This window comes from Copadichromis virginalis, linkage group LG23, assembly GCF_057382275.1.
Source record: "Copadichromis virginalis isolate Kocher_CV1m ecotype Utaka linkage group LG23, C_Virginalis_male_GT1.1, whole genome shotgun sequence".
Classification (NCBI taxonomy): Eukaryota; Metazoa; Chordata; class Actinopteri; order Cichliformes; family Cichlidae; genus Copadichromis; species Copadichromis virginalis.
In genome coordinates this window covers 31,857,276-31,880,956 of record NC_140639.1, presented here as the reverse complement: position 1 = coordinate 31,880,956, position 23,681 = coordinate 31,857,276, and the positions used below count along the sequence as shown (strand labels likewise).

Below are 23,681 nucleotides of genomic sequence, written 5' to 3'. Positions count from 1 at the left end.
TAACTAATTTATTTTTTGGCCTCACATAAGTAAGAAAGCATTAGATTAAGTGTTTATAAAAGCACTAAAGTCAGCCAGCTGTTCAGTGATGTCAGCTACAGCTTATTGAAAATTGCTGTATAAGCTAGAGAAATTCTTTGAATGGTGGATCTAATAGTGAGTCAGTCCCTATAGAGTCCTATGCTACCTATAATACCAGACTTTAGAGAAGAAATAAACATAATTTAGAGCCTGGTGCAAGAGCGAGTACATTTTTTTTTAGTCCTGATTTTCTTTTTACCCAAAGGTAACTGCTCATTTATTATCATATTTACTTTTTTAGCCAACTAATGCCAACTAAGACCAAGATGCTGACGCCCAAAATGGCATCAGCATTGAGACTTTTAAACATCAAATTGTCTATGTATACAGAGACCCATTCCAGTAGACCCATTTTACTCAGGATCAGACCAGGATGATTTAAGTTATTCTTGTGACAAATTCGCATGCTGTTTTATTATCTCATTTAGATGTACAAGTACTTCCAGCAAAACATTCTCAAATGTTGCCTCTAGATGTTCTGTTTAGCAAAATATTATACTTTGTTGCTGTTGATTTTCCTGTTGTTTGGTGAAATCAGAGAGGAGTGAAAAAAATAAGAATCTTTTTATATAAGGAAGAAAAATACAAGCACACAATAGACAAAAGCTGAAGAGACAGAAAGTGAAATGGCTCACCAAATTGGGTCTGTTTGATTGGTGAGCCATTCAGTGACAATGAAGAGTCATGATAGAGAGGAAGTGGTCTCATCAGAGGATGCAGATATGGGACACTGTGGCGCTGTGTTAAACCAGACACACATGCAAATTAAAAAGAGCAATGACCATGTGTAGTCATTAGATGATGCTGAAAATAACAGTCAAAAGTAGCCTCTGCACTTCTAAGCTTAAGCCATATTGTTTTGCTCTCTGTGACTCACCAGAAACAATGATGAGGTTTTGATATTTACCTAATATGAGTTTTTCTTGTGGACCATTTTATTATATTTTTCCCTGTTATTTTCCTCCCCGTTTGAAATTAGATATTTTTTGGGAAAACAGCTATTGATTTTCTGAGGCATGTTCAAAAAATATCTGACTCTAAACAATTGCTCCATCTTCAGCATGCGGGAATGTGTCGGCGGGTGCAGAGGATGAAGGCGAGGCAGATGCTGGCTGGATTGAGGGCGCTGCCATCCTGCTTTCTGTTGTGTGTGTTGTCTTGGTGACAGCGTTTAACGACTGGTCCAAAGAGAAGCAGTTCCGGGGTCTACAGAGTCGAATTGAGCAAGAGCAGAAGTTCACTGTTGTGCGAAAAGGAAACGTCATCCAGATCCCTGTGGCTGACATGGTGGTGGGGGACATGGCTCAGGTCAAATATGGTAAGGAATCCATTATAAGATCTTCCCATACAAAAAACCCAACAACATACCAACAAATTAAATGATTTGTTCAGTTTCATTTTTGTAAGTATTTTGATTAATTTAGAAGATCTAAGGACACTGCAGATCAAATAAAACTTAATCATAAGAGTCAATCACAAACATATCTGATAAAGAATGAAAGCTGATGTACAAATTTCACAAAACCTACCTCAGTTTAGTAAAACACAGATGTAATGTATGCTGTTAGGGGAGCTCTGTGTAACCTCAGAAAACCATTGCAATTATTGACACCCATAGCAATAAATGAACCACATCAACACTATTGCCTGTGTTGAATTCATGTGTCTGCTACTGTCATCCAAAACAGTGATGAGACATGCACGAGGCTCTGTTTTATGTACTGTGTGTTATGTATCTTGTACAACAACTAAGATATGATAGATATTGTATAAGATGGTGTTAACTTAATATTAACCAATGCTAGGCAACATTTTCACTTTAGGTCATTATATGATTTCCTTATGGCTAAAATCAATACTATTTGACGTCATACATATGCTTGTGCTAGCTTGTTCAATAATAACAATAATTCAACAGGTTAGCTAACCAGCATTTGCACTTAGATATGTTTAGGGTTTTTTTAGGTAAGGCCTCAGTCACACATGCCTAGAGACAGTCCTGGCAAATTCTGATCACTAGGGAAAAATGTGCCTTTCCGACCAGCTGGTTGCTGGAAGTTGCTTGTATTGCTAGGTCAAATTGGTCACAAAGAAGCTTCTACACCATTAACCTCCATGTAATTTGGTCACCAGGAGACCATGGTGAATCACCATATACCCTTTTGTGACCAATTTACCTAGTGTCAGCAAACAACCACCAACCACCCAGAAACACACTTTTCATGGCTTGGAGCCACTGATCATTCTGTAGGCCTGCATGACTGTGGTTCAGCTAAAATCATAGAGACAGCAAGGAACCTTCAGAAACCACTTGCGGGGAATACTTTACCCTAATGATCATTGTTTGCCAGGTAATCACCAAACAAGTCTCTAAGTCTCTAAGTCTCTATGACTGGGACCAAAGATACCATTAGCTATTGATACTCTCTGTTGATGCTGGTACTGGAAGTGAGGAATCAAGGCAAAGCTTCAAGCATCCAGAATGACAGCCTGTAAAATGAGTGGGAACTAAGAGGGATGTTGTTTTTTTCCAAATCAGCAGTGTCTAAAAGAAAATGTGAAGGTCATAGAAGGAAAGAGAATCAACCCTGGATTGTGGATGATTGAATAACACTGATTTCAGTTATGAATCACAAATGTCCTTTAGATGATGCTAATCATTTATGTCATGCTAAAACATAAAAATATCACTGACATTTCCCCACTCATTTATAATATGGGTTTGCATGTCAGGTAAAGAACCAGGGGGAGATGGCAATCAATACCTTAACAGTGAATGCACACGTGTACACTCAAATTTTGGACACTCTTCTCATTGATAGAAAGTAATTATTTTTTAAATGATTATACTTCTTGCCACAGAGTAAAGAGTTTAAAAGCTTTTTTCTTTTAGGTAAGGCATTTTTCATTAGTCAAGCTACCAGCCACAGTGACCACTGAAACGAGCAGACACACAAAAATAATCAAGAACACCATCCATTCCATACATTTATTGTTCCTTCATGTGTTTGTTGTAGAATTTATGTCACGCCATTTGCATGCATGCATTGATGGGGATACTATCTGCAGTGAGAAAAAAAGAGACAGCGAGAGAGGGAAATGGCATAAAAAGCAGTTAAAGTCAAGTGAATTTAATTGGTGCTGTGCAGTAATAGTGAGGATATATAATGCAAGCAAGCTGAGTAAAACACTGATATGTGTATGTCTATGTTCAGGTGACCTACTGCCAGCTGATGGTATCTTGGTCCAAGGAAATGATCTGAAGATAGATGAGAGCTCTCTTACCGGAGAGTCTGACCATGTACGCAAATCTGTGGATAAGGACCCCATGCTGCTCTCAGGTTTGTTGTTTTTTTGCTCAAAAAGTGGCAAGTGTTTTTTCCCCCCAGGTATTTTTAAGTACATAACGTACTTAAATGTACTGGGGATTTAATGCCCCTTAACTCACTGTTTATTATATTTAATTCTCCCACCAAAAAGAGAGATCAGAGAGATCATTCTGTTCGTTTTTTTGTCTGTCTGTCTGTCTGTCTGTTTGTTAGCAGTCTAGAGTCCACAGTTATTAAGATATCAACATTCTAATTAACAGTTTGTGTGTCGGTAGATACCAATATCAGCTCGAGCTGATTTAATTTTGGTGAAAATTGGGTCAAGTCAACACCAACACCAAATGTCAAAACCAGTATATTATGGAGAGAACAATGCAACACACTTTTTCTTTCTTCAGTACAACACCCTGTGACATCACAATGACACCATAAACTTTTGGAAAATTACACACTGCATGAATATATCTTAAATCTTAAGTTTTACAGCTTATAGAAGCCAAAGATTTCAGCCACTTCTGCTCCAACCATATGGGTAAAGGTAATACAATACACAATTATAGTATGTAATGCTTCAAGTTCATAGGTCAAAGGTCAGACATCAGCATGTTATAAAAGCAGGCCCTCATCAACATGTTGTAATAAAAACATCATCAAAGTTTTAGTATAGCACTTGCCCTTTGGGGGGAGTTGCGTTCTCTGACTGCTCTTGTTGTTTGTCTGTGTCACTACTTTTTTTCCAGCAACCAATGAAAAAGCTCTGGTAAAGTACCTGTCGGCCTGACGCCAAACATCAGGCGGAAACAAGCTGTAGCTTTTAAACAGAATGAAACATCCAGTGGCTAATTTTTAGTTGGCTTGTGCAGTCTGAGTTTTTTTCATGTTGCTCTTGCGCCAGCAGTTGCAACTACAAGTGTGCATGCACCTATGAAGATAAAGCACATCCTCGTGATGTTATTTATTATTCATAACTGTCTGGTAAAGTAACAGATTGTAAAACTATACAAACATATTCAATTTATAAATACTATGGGTCACCAAGTCAAGTCTTGTAAGCTTTTTGCCATCAATTCAAGTCAATGAAAGACAAGTCAGTATTTTTGTGACCCTGCTCCTGAGGGTTAGGGTTTAGCCTTAACTAATTTTTTTTTCCTCCAGGTTGTCTTTTTTTACTGTAACTATTGAGACCAACACTTTACATGTAGCACTCATCTAAACTATTAAAGGTACCCATGTGATGGAGGGCTCGGGGAGGATGCTGGTGACAGCTGTTGGTGTCAACTCACAGACAGGCATCATCTTCACTCTCCTGGGAGCTGGAGATGTGGAGGAAGATGGGAAAGAGAAGAAAGGTAAGTGACCCAGTGGAGACAATAAATGAGAATAATTAAGATAATTTTGTTGAAGATGCGTTTCACTTTTATGATAGGTTTAAATATTTTCATCTTTATTATTAATACGTGCAGTATTGTTGTTGATATATTCAAACCAGTAGAGGATGTAAAAAGATGAAGCAGATAAAGCTCTCTCTTTTATCACCTCTGTGACCTTTGGTTTAGTCGCCCTTTCTTTACTATCTTTTGGTTAGCATCTGACACACATATTACAACATTATTTAACTGAAATTTTAAAAAAAGAAAAAGAAAACAAAACAAAACAAAAAATGAAAATTCACAGTGTGGTAAGCTTAAAAAACTCACTAATACAAAGAGCCTCGAGGCAACTGTTGTTGTGATTTGATGCTATATAAATGAAATTACATTGAAATTGTAACTAAATGAGACTGTGCTGATGTGAAAAATCTATAAGGACATTCAAAATGTATATTATACATACACCCCATCTTGGACATTCAAAATGTATATTATACATTTTGAATAGCCAAGATGACTACAAAGAGACACACACCAACAGAAACAAAACAATCAAACATACAAAACAAACACAAAAGACGTAAAACCCAGCATAAAAATAAGACACAATATGGTAAAGAAAAGACCAGAAACTACAAATAACACAGCCATCTTCTTTTGTGTCTGCTTCAATAGGGAGGTCTTGCTCTTATTGGGGGGGGGGGGGAGGCTGTTACATGTCTGTGCCCAGGGGGCTATTGTTTCATAATCCATCCATGCTCACACATTGTGACATGTGTGTGCTGGGATGTGTGTGTAAGGGGTTAGCTGAATGCCTGAATGATTTCAGATAAGAGCTTCAACAGGAAACACACCAGTTTAACCTCATAGATAATTTAGCCCACATCCTCGTCATCTCTCTCTCCACTACCTGTTTCCCTTTCTCTTTCCCCACTTGTTTTCTCATTTTCCCTTTCTTCTATCAGCCTGTCCGTCATTCTCCGATTCTTTCACTGTTTCTCTTGTTTACCCCGCTCCTGTGCCCTCTTTCACTTTCCTCTCTCTGGCGTTGCCCTCCACTGTCTCTCCTCCCCACCCTTAATCTGAGAGAGAGAGGTTGAGGCTGCAGATTGAATCAATTATTGAAAGAGCAGGGGAGAGTGAGGCAGCTGGAGAGTTTCAGGGAAGAGTGTTGATTGGTCAGTGCACAAAGCATTAGTCTGTGCTCATATTTGTTCCATAGGAGCCATGCAGTCAGAGCAGAGCTGCAGACAGCAGAAGCTACAAATATTTTCAGAAGCACTTAAGGTTAATATCATTATTAGTGCACTCTTCTGTGCCTCTACAGTACTGCTGCAGTTCTCACTTCTGCATTGAAATGTGTCTGCTACTGTTGACGTCTTGAAGCAACAGCAACAAAGGGTCTGATGACACTTATTTTATTAAAGAATACTCTTACAGCTTGTTGTTTTCGTTCTGTTCCCAAAGTGTTCGTTGCATCCTGGGATGTGTTGCAGCTCAGTGCAGCTGCCTGTGTGGGCTGGATCATTCAGACACTCGTTTACTGGAACTAATACATTATTCAGAAGACTTCTACAAATGCCAGAACTTGTTAGTTTTTCCTCATGCAGTGGGATTTTGCTGTGGGGCTGTTTACGTTTCTTCTTTAATCTGTCTCCTATATTGAGGTTTCATTCTATGCAATACATATTACGCACGCAGAGCTGTGCATACAACCACATTCACTTCTTGAGTTTTTTTTATACAGATTTGCTGTTTTTTGTTTTTCCCTTTTTGCCAAATCCTTCATGTGCCCCTTCCCACAAAAACCTTCCTTTGTCACACATTTAACAGAGGAGAGTACTGAGTTGCTCATCACTACAGATGCCAGTTACAGCACAGTCACCAATGGTATGTGAGCATAAAGTTATCCGCCCCACTCCTTTCCTCAACCAATGAATTGAACTCATAGTGTACACAGTGAAAGTGACAGTGCCGTATGATGCCACTTTGTATCTGATATCACCGTGTTGATGTTCATCCTGCAGTATCATAATGATGTTACTCTGGAACTGTTATTGCAACTCATGTTGTTGTGGTGGGTGTGCAGGAGTGGGGAAACGAAATATTAAGACTTAGTGGACTTTTATTTTTTTCATCAGTACATAGTAAACATTCAAGAGACAACAACAAGACAACAAGTCAAAGATTATGGCAAGTGCTGTAGAATTTTTAACCAATTTTAAGTTTTTTGGTTTTATCCCACACTGGTTTGAGAGCAGCTGTCACCCTCCAACCCCCCCCCCCACCCCCCCCCCCCACACACACACACACACAGCTTTTTTATCCTAAAATCACTACAGAAAAACTTTATATTGTGATGACTCCACAATATTACAGCGGAAACACTAACAATCAGAAGATCCCCTATGAGTAAGGGCTAGATGATGATAGGGAGAAAATACTCCCTTTCAGCAGAACCATGGAGATGCAGCCATGAGTGGTTGGGGAAGAAAAATGAGAGCATGGAGAAACAAGGACAAAATACAATCTATTGGAAAGAGAGAAGACAAAAAATAATGATATGCAGCAGTAGGGACATTAACATCTGGGCTTGAAAAGAAGTTAGTGGAGAAGAAATGCTCAGTGTATCACAAGAAATCTCCCAGCAGCCTTTGACAGTGTAACTAAGGAATGCTACAAGGTTGCCTGATGCGGTCGTAACTATAAGATTTATCAAAAAGGAATGTTTTAAATCTAATCATCAACTGTTTGTTTCCCAATTTCAAACCAAGAGCTGGTTCCACAGAAGAGTGCCTTCAGTAATTAGACCTGCAGTCTGAAAGCAAAGTGCTCTATTAGTATAATGTGGTACTATGAGGTCTTTAAGATATGGCTGCACCTTATTATTGAAGACTTTGTATGTGAAGAAAATGATTTTAAAATCAATTCAATTTTATATTTTACTGGAAGCTTGTCAAGAGAAGCCTATATAAGGGAAGCATGATCTCTGTTTCTAGTGCTATTTTGTGTTTTTTGTAATGGAGAAAACACTGATTGGAACAATGTCATGAAGCCAAAACCATTTGAGTGAGGTGACTACCAGAGCAACATTGGTCATCATGTTGTAGGAACACCATTGTGGTGATATCAGATTATGTGGATTACCTTTGGATAATACCTTTGAAAATGCCTCTCACTCTCTTGTATAACCCAGTGTATGAAGTATGAACTGTTCCCTTTAGTATTGTTCTGTGTGTTTTCTGTTTCTGCAAGTTGTCACAATAAAAATGCACTATTTGTTTTATTATTTTTTGTGTTCTTGTTCTTTGACCTTTATGGCCCTGTCTAACTTGGCCTCCTTTTGTCTCAGGAAAGCAACCTGATGGTGCAGTGGAGAACAATCAGAACAAAGGTAGAGGCTTGTGTTTGGTTGGAATTTGGTTTGCATGTCGAGTGAGTTTGTTTTATTGTCAGGTGCTGAAGACATTTACAGTTTTCAAATCTTTTTGCTGTGTGTGTTTTTCAGCCAAAAAACAGGATGGGGGAGTTGCCATGGAGATGCAACCTCTGAAGAGTGCAGAAGGAGGAGAGGTAGAGGACAGAGAGAAGAAGAAGACCAATGTTCCAAAGAAAGAGAAGAGTGTGTTGCAGGGAAAGCTCACAAAACTGGCTGTTCAGATTGGCAAAGCAGGTACACAACTCATCCCTATACCGGGCAGAATTTCACGCCCTTATAGTTTCAGTGTCCTCTAAAATATCAGCACACAAAGTGGAATCTGCAGCTGTATGTCCTACTGAGCTTTTGTTGCAACAATGTATGGGTTTCTCAGTATGAAAAACAAATTGTGGGAATAGTGTGAAGGTCTGAGTGTGAAAGTGTGAAGACTTGGGTAGAAAGATGCTGTATTACTGTTTAGAGACAGGCATGTGTGCAAGATGATGTTCTTGACTGCTACAAGAATGTGAACGACATGTTTTTATTCTTGGCATGTGTCACTACAGGCCCAACATAAAATGCAATGCAGTCTTGACTGAGCAACTCTGATGAGCTGTCTCTTCCTTAATCTCCCTACAGGTTTGGTGATGTCAGCCATCACTGTCATCATTTTGGTGCTGTTCTTTGTCATCAACACATTTGTCGTTGAAGGTTTGTGTTTATGCAGCTTCCCAACATACACAATTGCTCATTACTGTTTTAAACACAACAGTGTTTTCTTGTCATGTCGAACATTTCTTAGGCTTTCAACAGAGGTTGTGTAGGTTTAATATGCAGTTTGCTGTGTGTTGCAGGTCACTCATGGTTGCCAGAGTGCACTCCAGTCTACATCCAGTACTTTGTCAAGTTCTTCATTATTGGAGTCACTGTGTTGGTTGTTGCTGTCCCAGAAGGCTTACCTCTCGCTGTCACAATCTCTCTGGCTTACTCTGTCAAGGTACATTCGCCTGTCAGCTTTAATGAATGATTAACCACATGGACATGTAGGAACTGCTACTTCTTTAGCTGGTCACGTTGGCTTCACGCTGAGACTGTCATGGGAAAAAAAGTCAGCTAAAAGAGACTTAGCCACCTTCATCCTGGGGACTGGAACAGGAGTAGGGACATGCTGAGCCCTGTCTGGGCACTAGCTTCCCTGGGAAGGAGGGACCAGTAGAAGGAACCACAGCTGTCCTCACCCTGGGAGTGGGTACGGATGCAGGGACAGGGGGGATCCTGGCTACGCTCACTCTGGGGGATGGGAAAGGTGAAGGGTTAGGTTCTGGAGTGGCCCTGGGTGGAGCAGCAGTCTCTACAAACCAAGCTAGGAAGCGGAACAGTCTTTTAGGCTGCTTAGCATAGTTGCGCTCTTAGCAGTCTTTGAGGAAACCCCCAGCAGGGCAACAGTTTCTGGGGAGGCCAGCTCAGCCAAACCACTAATGGTCTCCAGGGAGTCGTGCTGTGAATCAGTTCTTGGGGAGACATGCTGTGAAACCTTAACAGTCTCTGGGGAGAGTGGCTCAGTCACAGAAACAGGCTTTAAAAAGGCTGGACAAAACACAATAGCACTTTCTGAAAAGATCAACTCTGTAAGACCATATGGACTTATCTTGTCTACTAGCTTAGCAAAAGGAAACACTGTTTTAAATTTGGCCAGTACAGAAGCACCAAACATGTTCTTCTTATTAACCGTTTCTGAAATACAAAACACACTTTGTTTATTAGCTGGCTCAGGAAGACAAGACTCAACGTTCTTAATGTTCATTAAAGAAACAAACTTCATGGTCCCAGACATATCGACCGACTGATGAAGAGGAAACACAAATTTTAGATTGGCCAACTCAGAAAAGGCACACGTCAGTCTTACTCATGACAGGCATGGTCTTGGAAAACCCAGCTTGGCTGACACAGGCTGGCAAACAGTCCCGTGCTGTATGTTCCCATGTAAACGACAAGGCTGACGGGCCAGGCAGCGGGAGCTCTGGTACGCTGAACGGCCATCCTGAGGCAGGAGAGCAGGCTAGCGCAGAGTCTTGAATCCTCAGAAATTGAAAGAGAGACTTCTTTGGTGTGAGGCCACCATACTCAGTCTTGTAACCAGCCTTTCTTCGCTGCCCCAAGCCCCTTTTCCTCAAGGTTGAATATAGATGGAGATGTTGGAGGTTATCTGGAGAGCGAAGAGGATAGAGAATGACAGGCTGAACCTGCCCACTCTTATCACTGGAGGGTCAGGCAGAGGAAGGGCCAGGGAAAGAGCAGAAATCCTTATGAAGAAAATAAATAAATGATTAAGAGCTCTGAAATGACCATGAGAATCCCACTGTGCCAGTTCAATGAAGAGAGCTCATTTGTAAGAAGTGAAGTGATTTATTGAAATACAGAATTCTATTAACATATTTGGCAATTAGACTCAGATGACCCATGATAGCAGAACAGAATCCCAGTGGTGTTAGGAATTAGAACAGGACCCTCCGGAGTCTAGACACTGGTGGCAGGTAAGATGGGGAGGAGGTGTGTCTAAATCAGTTTTCTAAAAGAATATAATTGAGAACCTTAAGAAAGTGTCCATCTAGTTTCAGAAAAAGGGTTTGGTGTCGTAGTGTATACTATTAATACATTAATTTTACATTTAACATTTTCTCCATATCCTCCCTTATCCTATCTATCTATCTATCTATCTATCTATCTATCTATCTATCTATCTATCTATCTATCTATCTATCTATCTATCTATCTATCTATCTATCTATCCTCATTCACACCATCCCACCCTCCCTCCTCCCCTCCCCTCACACACTGCTATGTCATTTATAGAAAATGATGAAAGACAACAACCTTGTACGGCACCTTGATGCATGTGAGACCATGGGTAATGCTACGGCCATCTGCTCTGACAAGACAGGCACCCTCACCACGAACCGCATGACTGTAGTGCAGGCTTACATCGGTGAGTACAAGTGATAATTCATAAATGCCATGCTGAAGATTGGTGAACAAATTTGTGAATGCTGAAGAGTTGTGGGTAGTGACTGAAAGAAGGAGATATACACGAGATACAATCGGCAGAAAATGAACTTCCTCCGAAGGGTGGCTGGCCTCTCCCTTAGTTCATATTAGAATGAATCAAACTTTCATCCATTCTAATATTCTGTAGTGTAGTTCAGTATTGCAATTAGTGACAGTCTAGTTCTAGTTAAATAAATAAATTGAAAGATTCTATAAACTGACCTCATTAATTGAAACGTTGACCTATGATTTGAAACAATAAATATATGACATCCCTTTTAACATTGCCTCAAGGTATAAAGGAGATGGAACTGTTGTTTATGCATGCGCCTGCTCAGTGTGTCCAGAAATATTAGATCTTTTGACTGTTTTGCAGATGATGCGCAGCTTTATATAACTCTTTTACAACAATAATAGTTGTCGTTGTTAGTTAATACTTTACATGCTAGTTGTTGACTGTCTTTCTACATCCACAATGAATTGGTTACAGCCACCTCTTCCTTTTTGTTGCTGTTTATATTTCATGTTCCTTTTTCAAAATCAGACTTCTCACTTTTACAAAGTTAAGAAACGTGTTTCAAAAAGATTGGTTAACAGTGACTGGCAGAGGCTAAGATGAACTTTTGACTTTTAATTCTTGCTATGAGTCAAGCTCCAAAACATACTGAATCCTTTTTACTCAGTAGTTTCTAGCGATGTCATTCAAACACAATGTCCTAGTTTGTAACAATTACTTTCTGTCATAAATTTGTAGTCACGTGATGACATCGGCAGGGTTATTTTCTAGGGCTTGACAAAGCGCCTGCAGAGCCACAGAATACGTTATACAACTGTTCTGACAGGCTCAGCAGCACTCTGCATGATGAAAACAGTGCCTCTGTGAAATGCCGTCAGTAATGTATTGGCACATAACTGTACTACATACAAAAACTCACCAGTGGAAACAATGGTGAAAAAAGCTTTAGCAGCATAGCAGTGTTCTGTCTTGACAAAACAACTTTCTGTCATGGGTGACTCATTAACAGCTTGATGGCACAATAGCAGCACAGAAAAAATCTATTACCAATGGGGATTAAAGTGATATTCTTGTTTTCAGGTGATGTGCACCACCGTGTGATCCCAGAACCTGGACAAATCAACCCCCGGACACTGAATCTGTTAGTCAATGCTATCGCAATCAACAGCGCCTACACCTCCAAGATCTTAGTGAGTCATGTATTGACAGAGGTGCCATTATGTTGCAGGTTGCTCTCTGGTTTAATAATGCTTTACCGGTCCTTGGTTGTCACTAATTAATTGGACTTGTGGGTTTTCTTTTTCCTGTTCCTTTTCTTTAATATCATTTTTATTTTTGTACTTTCTCTACCCTCCATCATTTCTCGCTCTCCAATCAAACACCTCAACTAACTTTCCATCAGCCACCTGATGTGGAAGGGGGTTTGGCAAAGCAGGTGGGCAACAAGACAGAGTGTGGCCTGCTGGGATTTGTATTAGACCTACAACAGGACTATGCCCCCATCAGAGAGCAGATCCCTGAGGAGCGACTGTACAAGGTAGGAACTCATGCAGCACATTTCACTTTTACCAGTAAATTTTTATTTTTAGAACATTTTAGTAAAAGTTTGCCAGAAGGTTAGGTCACTATGTATTTGAACTCATCTAACTGAAAGAATCAACAGTCTGAGAATTAAATTATACATTTTCACAATATGCTTTAATAAACAAAATCAAGTGGGAGCTAATCACACTCAGTGTCCTCAAAACAAAGCAAGAACTGCATTCTGTTGCACTTTTGATGATGTAAGCAGGTCGCAAGGATTATACTTAATTGTGATTTGTTGCTGAATAACTGAAATGGAATTGAACTGAACTATGCTGTACATTTGGCCCTTGATTTGATTCTCATTGTGCAATCTTTAAACTTGCTAAATGAGAAGGGGTATCAGACTTGGTAAATCTGAGTTTGACACCTCTGCTGTAAAATCTTACAGGATTTTCAAACACTCTGTTGACGATTGGGTTCAACAGCATTCTCTCCGCTACAATGATGGGAGACAAACAAGCCTGTTGTTTTCCTTGGTGCTGGCAGATCACAGTGATGACTCAAATCATCACTTATTCATAGCTACATAAACTACAATCGCGTTTCAGTGATGAAATGATGAGGGTATAGCTGATTTCCCCTACTTTATGATGAGTTGACATGCTGACAGTGCAGCAAGCATGATTTCTTACATTGATAAAGATTCAAACCCTTAAGTACACCTTCAGCACACCCCGCGGGGCGTTAAGTCAGAGATATTAAAGTCTATTTTTGATTGTACTCTTATGTATCACACATCTCCCCTCTCTCTCAGGTGTATACATTCAACTCAGTGCGTAAATCCATGAGCACGGTGATCAAGCTGCCTGATGGTTCCTTCCGGCTTTACAGCAAAGGAGCATCTGAAATCATGTTAAAGAAGTGAGTGATAGGGGAGGATGAGCAAAGGAGGAAGTGGTCTGGTGTTACACGAGATTATGTAAACTAATATAACAGCAACAGCTCACACTGTGTTTAATGTAATTGTTTAAATGGTTTTAATCTGTGAAATAAAAGCTGCTCTTTTTCCTCCCCAAAAATCTTCATCTGTCTTCCAGGTGTTCCTACATTCTCGATGCCAATGGAGAATCTCGCAGTTTCCGCCCACGTGACAGAGATGAGATGGTAAAACAGGTAAGACTTCTGATTCCTTCATTGTATCGTTCTAAAAGTCCTTCTCCTAATAGATTTTAGCTACCTTCTCAGTAATTTTCAAGACTTTCCCTTTTCAGAAACTAGAAGATTTTACATGTCACAAAACATGATAGATTTTCTTTTGTTTTCCACAAACATCAAACAGAAATTCTATCCAGAGGGGTGACTTAAACAGAAACTAAAACCCAGATTGAGTGCTGAGTGCCAAAACTTAAAGTAATCGTCACAGTCTCTAACTGTGCCTTTCTGCTGTTTTATGCCAAGCAGGTAAATCTGCAAACAGAAATATGAGAAAGCTATGAAAGTGAAATAAAACAGAATACAGAGTTGAATACTGTACCTCTTTTGTTTAATAATCTTGTTAGATGCGTGATGTTAGTGAGGAGCTATGCTATTGTGTAGGACAAACTTTGAGATGCCGACACCTCTTATTACATCGTGAAATTGTCATGATAAGCACAAGCTTCACCAGTGGTGCTGCCTCAAGGATCTCTTGTACCAGTATTCTGCTGATAGACAGAGGCCTATTGCAGCATCATTACGTTTGGCTGTTACTTTGTGAAACCAGATAAAAACTCTGTAAGGCCACTGCTTTCCTGACTCAGTCTGCCCATATTGTACCTTAAATATCCACTAGCAAAAATATTCTTCACACATTATAGATAAGAAGTCACACTTGGAGTCACACTAAACACCATAAGCATCACAGAACAGAATGTGAGTTAAGACCAGCGTTGGTAGACTTACATTCTAAATCTGCTATACGTGTTCACCAGATCAGCTTTGATGTAACTAAAACTTGTAACAGCAAAACACATGTATTTGTTCCACATAGTTCTAAGCCTGCGCAGGCTGAGTATTGTTAATTGACAGACTGCCTGACTGGCCTACATTTGCGTTTTGATAAACAACTTCTGCCGTGAGAAAAATAATTTCTTACACAATTTTGTTCCAGCTCAGTAGTTCAGTTTCCACTGTGGCAGCTTTAGTCACCTCATCTTTACATTACTGCTGTCTGCAGCTTGAGGTCTTTTCCTTCCAGCTGTGTATTCATATTTAAATGTTATATACAGGACAATATAGTGTGGTCTAATCTTCCTGATTATTGCTGCAATAATGATTATTAATAGGTGATTGAGCCCATGGCATGTGAGGGGTTGAGGACCATATGCATTGCATACCGTGACCTTCCATCCAATCCGGAACCAGAATGGGACAACGAGACAGAGATAGTAACGGAGTTGACCTGCATCACTGTAGTTGGGATAGAGGATCCTGTACGGCCTGAGGTAGGATACAACGAAGTGTGTTTGTTTGCCTCAGTTTGGGTAATTTGGATAAATCCATTTTCATTTTTGTATAGTCCACTACATATATACTTGTGTATTAAGTAAATTGTGCTGTTAGCCATATAGGTAGCCAGCTAGCATTAGTATGATTATTGTACTGATGATTTCTGCTCCTTCCACTGGCTGGAAATTGTTTGGTGGTCCTTCGGTTGCTGCTTTGTATTACTCAGGACAGTGACAGTCGAGGGCAAGATGTGTCCACTCAGCAACTGAGTACACCATCTGGCCACTTGTCAAACACTTAGCATTTAGGTGTCCTTTACTGAGTGAATACACTTTTTCAAGTGTCAGTATGGAAGTATGGGATTTGAGAGCTAGCATGTGTTTTGGAATAGTTGGAATTTGAATTGGTTCTTTGGGTTTGTTCATGCCATAATGCGACTGTGCTGTTAAAAATAATATTGTTATATTTTTTTGTGAACAAATGTCCTTGTTCTCCAAGGTGCCCGATGCCATCCGTAAGTGTCAGCGTGCAGGCATTACAGTGCGGATGGTGACTGGTGATAACATTAACACAGCCAGGGCCATTGCTGCTAAATGTGGCATCATCCACCCCGGAGATGATTTTATCTGTCTAGAGGGCAAAGACTTTAACCGACGAATCAGAAACGAGAAAGGAGAGGTAAGTGGTGGTCTCAAATTAGTTGAATACCTTGTCAACTGGATTCCATGCACACTAATACATTTGTTTTAAAACTATAAAATGATTGCATCTCTTTCATGTCAAACAGCTGGGCTTCTCTTTCCTTTAAAGACACTTAAAACAGAGATTTTTGAATTATTGACCCTGTTTTTAACAAGAATGAAGCAGACACATATGTTGCCAACTTTGCTTTTTGAAATCATCATGAGAGCATAACACTGCACACTCACCAGCCACGATTTGTCAATAATAAGCTATTAGCTATTGTATATGAGCTAGTTAATTAAATTTATAAAATCATTTTCATGTTGAAGTGAAAATGTTTCCTGAGAGCTAAGTGCAAGTTTGCCACTGACTTCTATACAATTGGAGAGGTCTTTTACAATCATAGGAGTCGCCACCTGCTGGTCATTAAAAAGAATGCAGGTTTACAGAACATTTGCATTAGTTTCACTTCTCTAATGCAGTGTGAGTCGTTTATACATTCATTTATCCAAATGTTTATGTAGCGCTCATTTACTCAATACCATTAAATAAATGGGCTTTGGGTTCTTTTTCTAGTGTACTCTCGTACGATATTTTTCAATTAACTTCTGTTTTGTTTCTGGGATCAATGAAGCTTATCCCTTAACAGTAGCACTACACGCGAAAATGAACACTAGTGTCTACAGTGCAGTAAATCATGTCATACACCATGTAAAGTAGAGCATTGCAACCCTCCTTTAATTTACCAAACAATGAAAACAATAAAATAACTAGAACAAATTTGCATTTCCTGCGAAAATGCTGTGTGGATGCCTTAACGCTGAAGATTTCTGCTGAAAAGAGCTGAAAAAAAAAATGTTACCCTAAGCAGGATTCGAACCTGGTCCTTCTGGTCTCAAGGTAGTTACTCATCTCACTGAGCCAAACGGATTCTCACAAAGAAGAGGTGGCGTGACTGACAATTGTACTGATAAGAGGTGAAAAGGCTGAAAACTTTGCAGAAAAGAGTTCAATCAGCAGAATTTCTGCTGAAAAGAGGTGAATGAGCAGAATTCTGCTGAAAACAGCTGAAAAAGCTGGTATTTGTGCTGAAAAGTGGTGAAAAAACTTACAATTATGCTGAAAAGGGGTGAAAAAGCTGAAATTTGTGTTCAAAAGAGTTAAAATTTTTTTACTGTTAACTGAAAGAAATGTTGCCATAAGCGGGATTTGAACCCGGGCCTCCCAGTCTGAGAATGGATGCTCATCTCACTGAGCTAAAACACAAGTCAACCCGGCAAGAAAAATCAGTGAGGCCACTGATAATATGGCAGAAATGGGCAAAAAACATTGCATAAAAAATTCAATATTTCAAAAAGTATAGAAGTTATGAGCACCGAAAGTCATAGCACCCATTAGCAGAAAGAGCAGAATTTTTTAAAGTTTGAACGGAGAAAATCGGCTGAAAGCTGAGGGAGTAGTTAACGTCCAAAAACGTACGGAGGCAACTTGCTGAATAATAAAGAACTAGAAAAATTTGCATTTCCTGCGAAAATGCTGTGTGGATGCCTTAACGCTGAAGATGTCTGCTGAAAAAAGCTGAAAAAGTTGAAACAAAAAAAATGTTGCCCTGAGCAGCATTCGAACCTGGCCCTTCTGGTCTCAAGGCGGCTATTCATCTCACTGCGCCAAATTCTTTCTCACAAATGGTAAATGGCCTGTATTTATATAGCGCTTTACAAAGAAGAGGTGGAGAGACTGACAATTGTGCTGAAATGAGCAGAAGCGGCTGAGAATTGTGCTGATAATTAGTGAAAAGGCTGAAAACTTTGCAGAAAAGAGGTGAATCAGCAAAATTTCTGCTGAAAAGAGTTGAATGAGCAGAATTTCTGCTGAAAAGAGTTGAATGAGCAGAATTCTGCTGAAAAGAGGTTAATCAGCAGAATTTCTGCTGAAAAGAGTTTAATCAGCAGATTTTCTGCTGAAAGGAGGTTTTTCCTGAAAACAGCAGAAAAAACTCAAAATTTTGCTGAAAAGAGTTCAATCAGATGAATTTCTGCTGAACAGAGTTGAATGAGCAGAATTGTGCTGAAAAGAGGTTTTTGCTGAAAATAGCTGAAAAAGCTGGTATTTGTGCTGAAAAGTGGTGAAAAAACGGAAAATTGTGCTGAAAAGGGGTGAAAAAGCTGAAATTTGTGTTCAAAAGAGTTAAAAAAAGTTAAAGTGTTAACTGAAAAATGTTGCCATAAGCGTGATTTGAACCCGGGCCTCCGAGTCTGAGAACAGATGCTCATCTCACTGAGCTAAAACACAGGTCAACCCAGCAAGGAAAATCAGTGAGGCCACTGATAATATGGCAGAAATGGGTAAAAAATATTGCAAAAAAAATTCAATATCTCAAAAAGTATAGAAGTTATGAGCACCAAAAGTCATAGAACCCATTAGCAGAAAGAGCAGAACTTTTTAAAGTTTGAACGGAGAAAATCGGCTGAAAACTGACGGAGTAGTTAACGTCCAAAAGACGTATGGAAGCAACTAGCAGAATAATAAAGATAAAGAATAAAGAGAAACAGGAACTCAATAGTGTGGATGCCTTTGAGGGCATCCACACAACTAGAAAGAATTGCATTTTCTGCGAAAATGCTGTGTGGATGCCTTAACGCTGAAGATTTCTGCTGAAAAGAGCTGAAAAAGTTGAAAAAAACGTTGCCCTGAGCAGGATTCGAACCTTGTCCTTCTGGTCTCAAGGGTTAATCAGCAGAATTTCTGCTGAAAAGAGTTGAATGAGCAGAATTTCTGCTGAAAAGAGTTCAATCAGCAGAATTTCTGGAAAAGCTTAAAATTCTAATGAAAGCAGCAGAAGAGGCTGAGATTTGTGCTGATAAGAGGTGAAAATGCTGAACCAATCAGAGGTACTGCTTCTGTCTGCTTCATCAGGCTGTGTATTTGTATGTATTTCTGCCATGGAGCGTTAACAAGAATCTGAGGTCCATATTAGAAAAGCTGCCAAAATCATAAAACATTGCCGAATTGTAATAAATTATCAATATGAATTACAGGTCTGTGATAGTGTATCAATTTGTAGTGAAAAAAACATTTGGGCCATGGTGGAATTGAACCCTTGAACTTTGGTCTGAAGATCCGTTTCATTACCAATTGCGCCACTGGCAAAGAGAGCGGGCGCCTGGAAAACAGGGTGATGAGCAGCCAGAATTCGATAGCTGTGAGATGCGAAAAACGCTGTTTTTTGGAGTTACAAAACGTCGTGAAAAAACTTTGCAGAAAAGAGGTGAATCAGCAGAATTTCTGCTGAAAAGAGTTCAATCAGCAGAATTTATGCTGAAAAGAGTTGCTGATTAGAGTTCAATCAGCAGAATTTCTGCTGAAAAGAGTTCAATCAGCAGAATTTCTGCTGAAAAGAGTTCAATTAGCAGAATTTCTGCTCAAAATAGTTTTTTCTGAAAACAGCTGAGATTTGTGCTAATAAGAGGTGAAAAGGCTGAAAATTTTGCTGAAAAGAGTTCAATCAGATGAATTTCTGCTGAAATTAGTTCAATTAGCAGAATTTCTGCTGAAAAGAGTTGAATGAGCAGAATTCTGCTGAAAAGAGGTTTTTGCTGAAAACAGCTGAAAAAGCTGTTATTTGTGCTGAAAAGTGGTGAAAAAAATTAAAATTGTGCTGAAAAGGGGTGAAAAAGCTGAAATTTGTGTTCAAAAGAGTTAAAAAAAGTTTAAATGTTAACTGAAAGAAATGTTGCCATAAGTGGGATTTGAACCCGGGCCTCCCAGTCTGAGAACGGATGCTCATCTCACTGAGCTAAAACACAGGTCAACCCAGCAAGGAAAATCAGTGAGGCCACTGATGATATGGCAGAAATGGGCAAAAAATATTGCAAAAAAAATTCAATATCTCAAAAAGTATAGAAGTTATGAGCACCAAAAGTCATAGCCGGCATCAGCAGAAAGAGCAGAATTTTTTAAACTTTGAATGCCGAAAATCGGCTGAAAACTGTGGGAGTAGTTGAGTGCCAAAAAGTGTACGGAAGCAACTAGTAAATAGTGGAATAAAGAATAAAGAGAAACAGGAACTCAATAGTGTCCACACAAATAGTGAATGCCCTTTGAGGGCATCCACACAAAAAATAAAGAATAAAGAGAAACAGGAACTCAATAGTGTAAAATGGCAGGTTTCAGTATTCAGGCAAAGCAAAACACACACAGCAATTTACCAGCTGTACACAGAATCTCCTCATATACAATGTAAACCACCAGTGACAAACAATCATAGTCCCAAACTAAACCTAAAGCCGGCAGAAATACACCCTACATTGCAGGCCTGTATTGCTCCAGTATAAATCCAAAAGATCTCCCAACCGGAAGTTCTTCACTCAACGAGCAAAAAATAAATAAATAAACTCAGTACCTTGTGAAACTTGCAACTCCCACCAGATTAATCCAGGCAACAGGCTGTTTTCAGCTCCTCCAAACCTGTCACCTGCTCTTAATGCAGTAGCACAAAGATGAGGACGGTCTGTGATCTCCACATGCTCCACAAGCTACCTGTTTTAGCTTCCCACTAGTGATGGGATTTCCGGCTCTTTTTAGAGTACCGGCTCTTTTTAAGTACCGGCTCTTTCGGCTCGGCTCACTAAAAAGAGCCGGCTCTTTCGGTTCCAAACCGGCTGTTCAGGTTGTTTTGTTGCTTTAACCCTCTGGGCTCTATCCTGGCCATTTGTGGCCACTTCACTTTTCTTTTTTCAACCATTTTTGATCTGTTAATGCAAATTAATAATGTCAATAATATACACTATACACCAAATTGTTCCACTTGGCTCTATCGTGGCCATTTTTGGCCAATTGAAACCCATTATAACCACCTCTTTTGATTCCTTGTCATTGACAGTACTATATCATGCGATTTAGGTAAAATTGCTTTCATTCTAAACTCAACACATGGAAATTGTAGTTTTTAATGTTTTTTACCAAATTACATCATTTACCCATTTTTGGCCAAGCAAGCGATTTCATGTAATATTCCTAGTTTCTAGTAGTGGCCTTTGATGGCTTACCACACTCCAATGGACCAGAATAATGACACAATTTTGACACAGGTTTGATCTTACGGATCTAATAGTTTGTGTTTGTGCATGACATTGCAGCACAAACATGTATTTGCAAGATAGACTGGAATAAATAATGATGCATCAAACATTACATAGACTCCAGTGAATTTCTGTGGATGCAGGCTATTGAGCTTTGATGTTCCCAGTCAAACTTAGCATTGAAGCACATGTTAAAAGCACTTTTACTCTTGTATTTTTCATAAAAGAGACCATACCCAAAATATTAACTCTAGAAACAAAAACAAAAACAAAAAAACCCCCAATCACAGGACATTTTGCAGAGTTCAAACCTGCAGCTGCAGCTGCAGCACAAATGTGAGTGAAGTTGCCCCCCCCCCACCTTCTTCAAATCCAACAAAAGTGGTATCAAACGTTTGTGCTACGTTTGTGCTGGTTTGTGCTGGTTTGTGCTGCAAAATTTTTTGTTTGTGCTGCTATCATTTTAAAGATATTGATAAAAATTTCTAGAGGTCATCAGAGGTCAACCAGCCCCCCCACATTAATTAAATCAAACAAAATGGGTGTCAATCAACTGTGTTACGTTTGTGCTGGTTTGTGCTGCTAAAATTGTCGTTTGTGCTGTTTCTGTTTTTAAGATATTAATGTATATGTAAAGGTCAAAAGGTCAACCAGCCCCCCCACCTTCTTCAAATCCAACAAAAGTGGTATCAAACGTTTGTGCTACGTTTGTGCTGGTTTGTGCTGCAAAAATTTTCATTTGTGCTGCTATCATTTTAAAGATATTAATAAAAATTTCTAGAGGTCATCAGAGGTCAACCAGCCCCCCCACATTACCCAAATCCAACAAAAGTGGTATCAAACGTTTGTGCTACGTTTGTGCTGGTTTGTGCTGCAAAAAGTTTCGTTTGTGCTGCTATCATTTTAAAGATATTAATAAAAATTTCTAGAGGTCATCAGAGGTCAACCAGCCCCCCCACATTACCCAAATCCAACAAAAGTGGTATCAGACGTTTGTGCTACGTTTGTGCTGGTTTGTGCTGCAAAAAGTTTCGTTTGTGCTGCTATCATTTTAAAGATATTAAAAAAAATTCTAGAGGTCATCAAAGGTCAACCAGTCCCCCCACATTAATGGAATCAAACAAAATTGGTGTCAATCAACTGTGCTATGTCAGCCCATTCTCACTCCCGAGGCGTAACATGTCGACGTTTTGTCACGTCCCGCGGCGTTCCTGAGGAACATGAAAGGAGACCTTCTGCATTCTTATGGTACGCCGCGGGTTATGGCTCCCGCGGTAATAGACGTTGCAGCCCTGTATTCCAGCCCTAAACCTAACCTTATCCCTAGCCCTAACCATAACCTTATTCCTGATCTTAACCAGGACTATAATGATGTGAAATAGCGTGTTTCTAAGCGATTTGAAGAAAAAGAGCGAACATGTGTAGATGGAGTCCAGACGGTTCTCATATTTCCTCTTTTTTCCGAGGTCGTCATTTAGGAACGTGGTGGGTAGCCGAAAATGTAATATGTTGACGATTTGTCACCTAGCGTAAAATGTTACGCTTTGGGAGTGAGAACGTGTTGGCTATGCTTGTGCTGGTTTGTGCTGCTTAAATTGTCGTTTGTGCTGCTTCTGTTTTAAAGATATTAATGAAAAGGTAAAGGTCAAAAGGTCAACCAGCCCCCCCACATTACCCAAATCAAAGAAAATTGATTTGTTTGTGCTGCAAACATTTTTGTTTGTGCTGCTAACATTTTAAACATTTTAATAAAATAACGTCTTGATGCGTGCTTAATCATCCAGGTAAGTAAATCCCAAAAGGTTGATTCTGTTCATCTGGACATTTTCAGTTGGAGAAACGTTTCATCACTCATCCAAGTGACTTCTTCAGTCTCAGCTGATTGCAGGTTTCCCCAACCTTATAAACACATGTGAGTGAAATTTCCCCCCCTACCTTCTTCAAATCGAACAAAATTGATGTCAAACATTTGTCCTGCAAATTATTTTGTTTGTGCAGGTTGTGTTTCCCTAATTTTATAAACAGTACATGTACGGTGAGAGAGAGATGTTACATCTGTCTTCACTTGCATCCCAGTCATAGATGCTTTGGAGATAGTTCATAAAAGATTACAGGATCACCCCAACCTCAGCAACAGGACCACTCTCAGCACTGATCAGTTGTGTTTGCTTTTGGAACTGTGTCTTAATTCCACTTATTTTGCATAAGGGTCAGTACAGGCGGAAACCTAGGTGTGCCATGGGTTCCAACAGGCCCCTGGTCAAAGTCACCAAACCAGTTCGTAAGCAGGTACAGGTGTGGCCAGAAGGGTCCTCAGAGGCACTGCAAGACTGCTTTTCCACCACAGGCTGCTACACACGACAACACCACAGACTTTCAGGAATATAGAGAAACTGTTACTGCCTACATCCCAAAATGCATCGATGATGTCACAGAGACCAGGTGTCACGGGTTGCTTAGAGGATCCACTCGCAGGACTCCTGAGTAGCGTTTAAACAGAGACGGTTTATTTACAGATCTTCACCAAGTGTATGTACAGACAGTGCGGGGTTAGTGCTATATACAAGACGTGAGGGGCAGGGCTCCTGGGAAAACAGGGATATCACACACGCGCTCAGTTCAACCTCTCTCTTCTCCGCTAGC

The 23,681-nt window shown here is 39.7% G+C and overlaps 1 protein-coding gene across 3 annotated transcripts in view; it reads left to right on the top strand.

Moving 5' to 3' along the window:
* Positions 1–23,681, top strand: part of atp2b3b (ATPase plasma membrane Ca2+ transporting 3b) — a 106,008-nt gene that overhangs the window by 29,342 nt on the left and 52,985 nt on the right. For all 3 annotated transcript variants that reach the window (XM_085448364.1, XM_085448362.1, XM_085448363.1), the window contains exons 4-17: positions 1,142–1,399; positions 3,297–3,422; positions 4,634–4,759; positions 8,133–8,174; positions 8,289–8,453; positions 8,838–8,909; positions 9,053–9,195; positions 11,052–11,184; positions 12,340–12,449; positions 12,662–12,796; positions 13,601–13,707; positions 13,884–13,959; positions 15,111–15,269; positions 15,772–15,951. In XM_085448364.1, the coding sequence (XP_085304490.1) occupies positions 1,142–1,399; positions 3,297–3,422; positions 4,634–4,759; positions 8,133–8,174; positions 8,289–8,453; positions 8,838–8,909; positions 9,053–9,195; positions 11,052–11,184; positions 12,340–12,449; positions 12,662–12,796; positions 13,601–13,707; positions 13,884–13,959; positions 15,111–15,269; positions 15,772–15,951 (1,832 nt within the window). The remainder of the gene's footprint in view (positions 1–1,141; positions 1,400–3,296; positions 3,423–4,633; positions 4,760–8,132; positions 8,175–8,288; positions 8,454–8,837; positions 8,910–9,052; positions 9,196–11,051; positions 11,185–12,339; positions 12,450–12,661; positions 12,797–13,600; positions 13,708–13,883; positions 13,960–15,110; positions 15,270–15,771; positions 15,952–23,681) is intronic.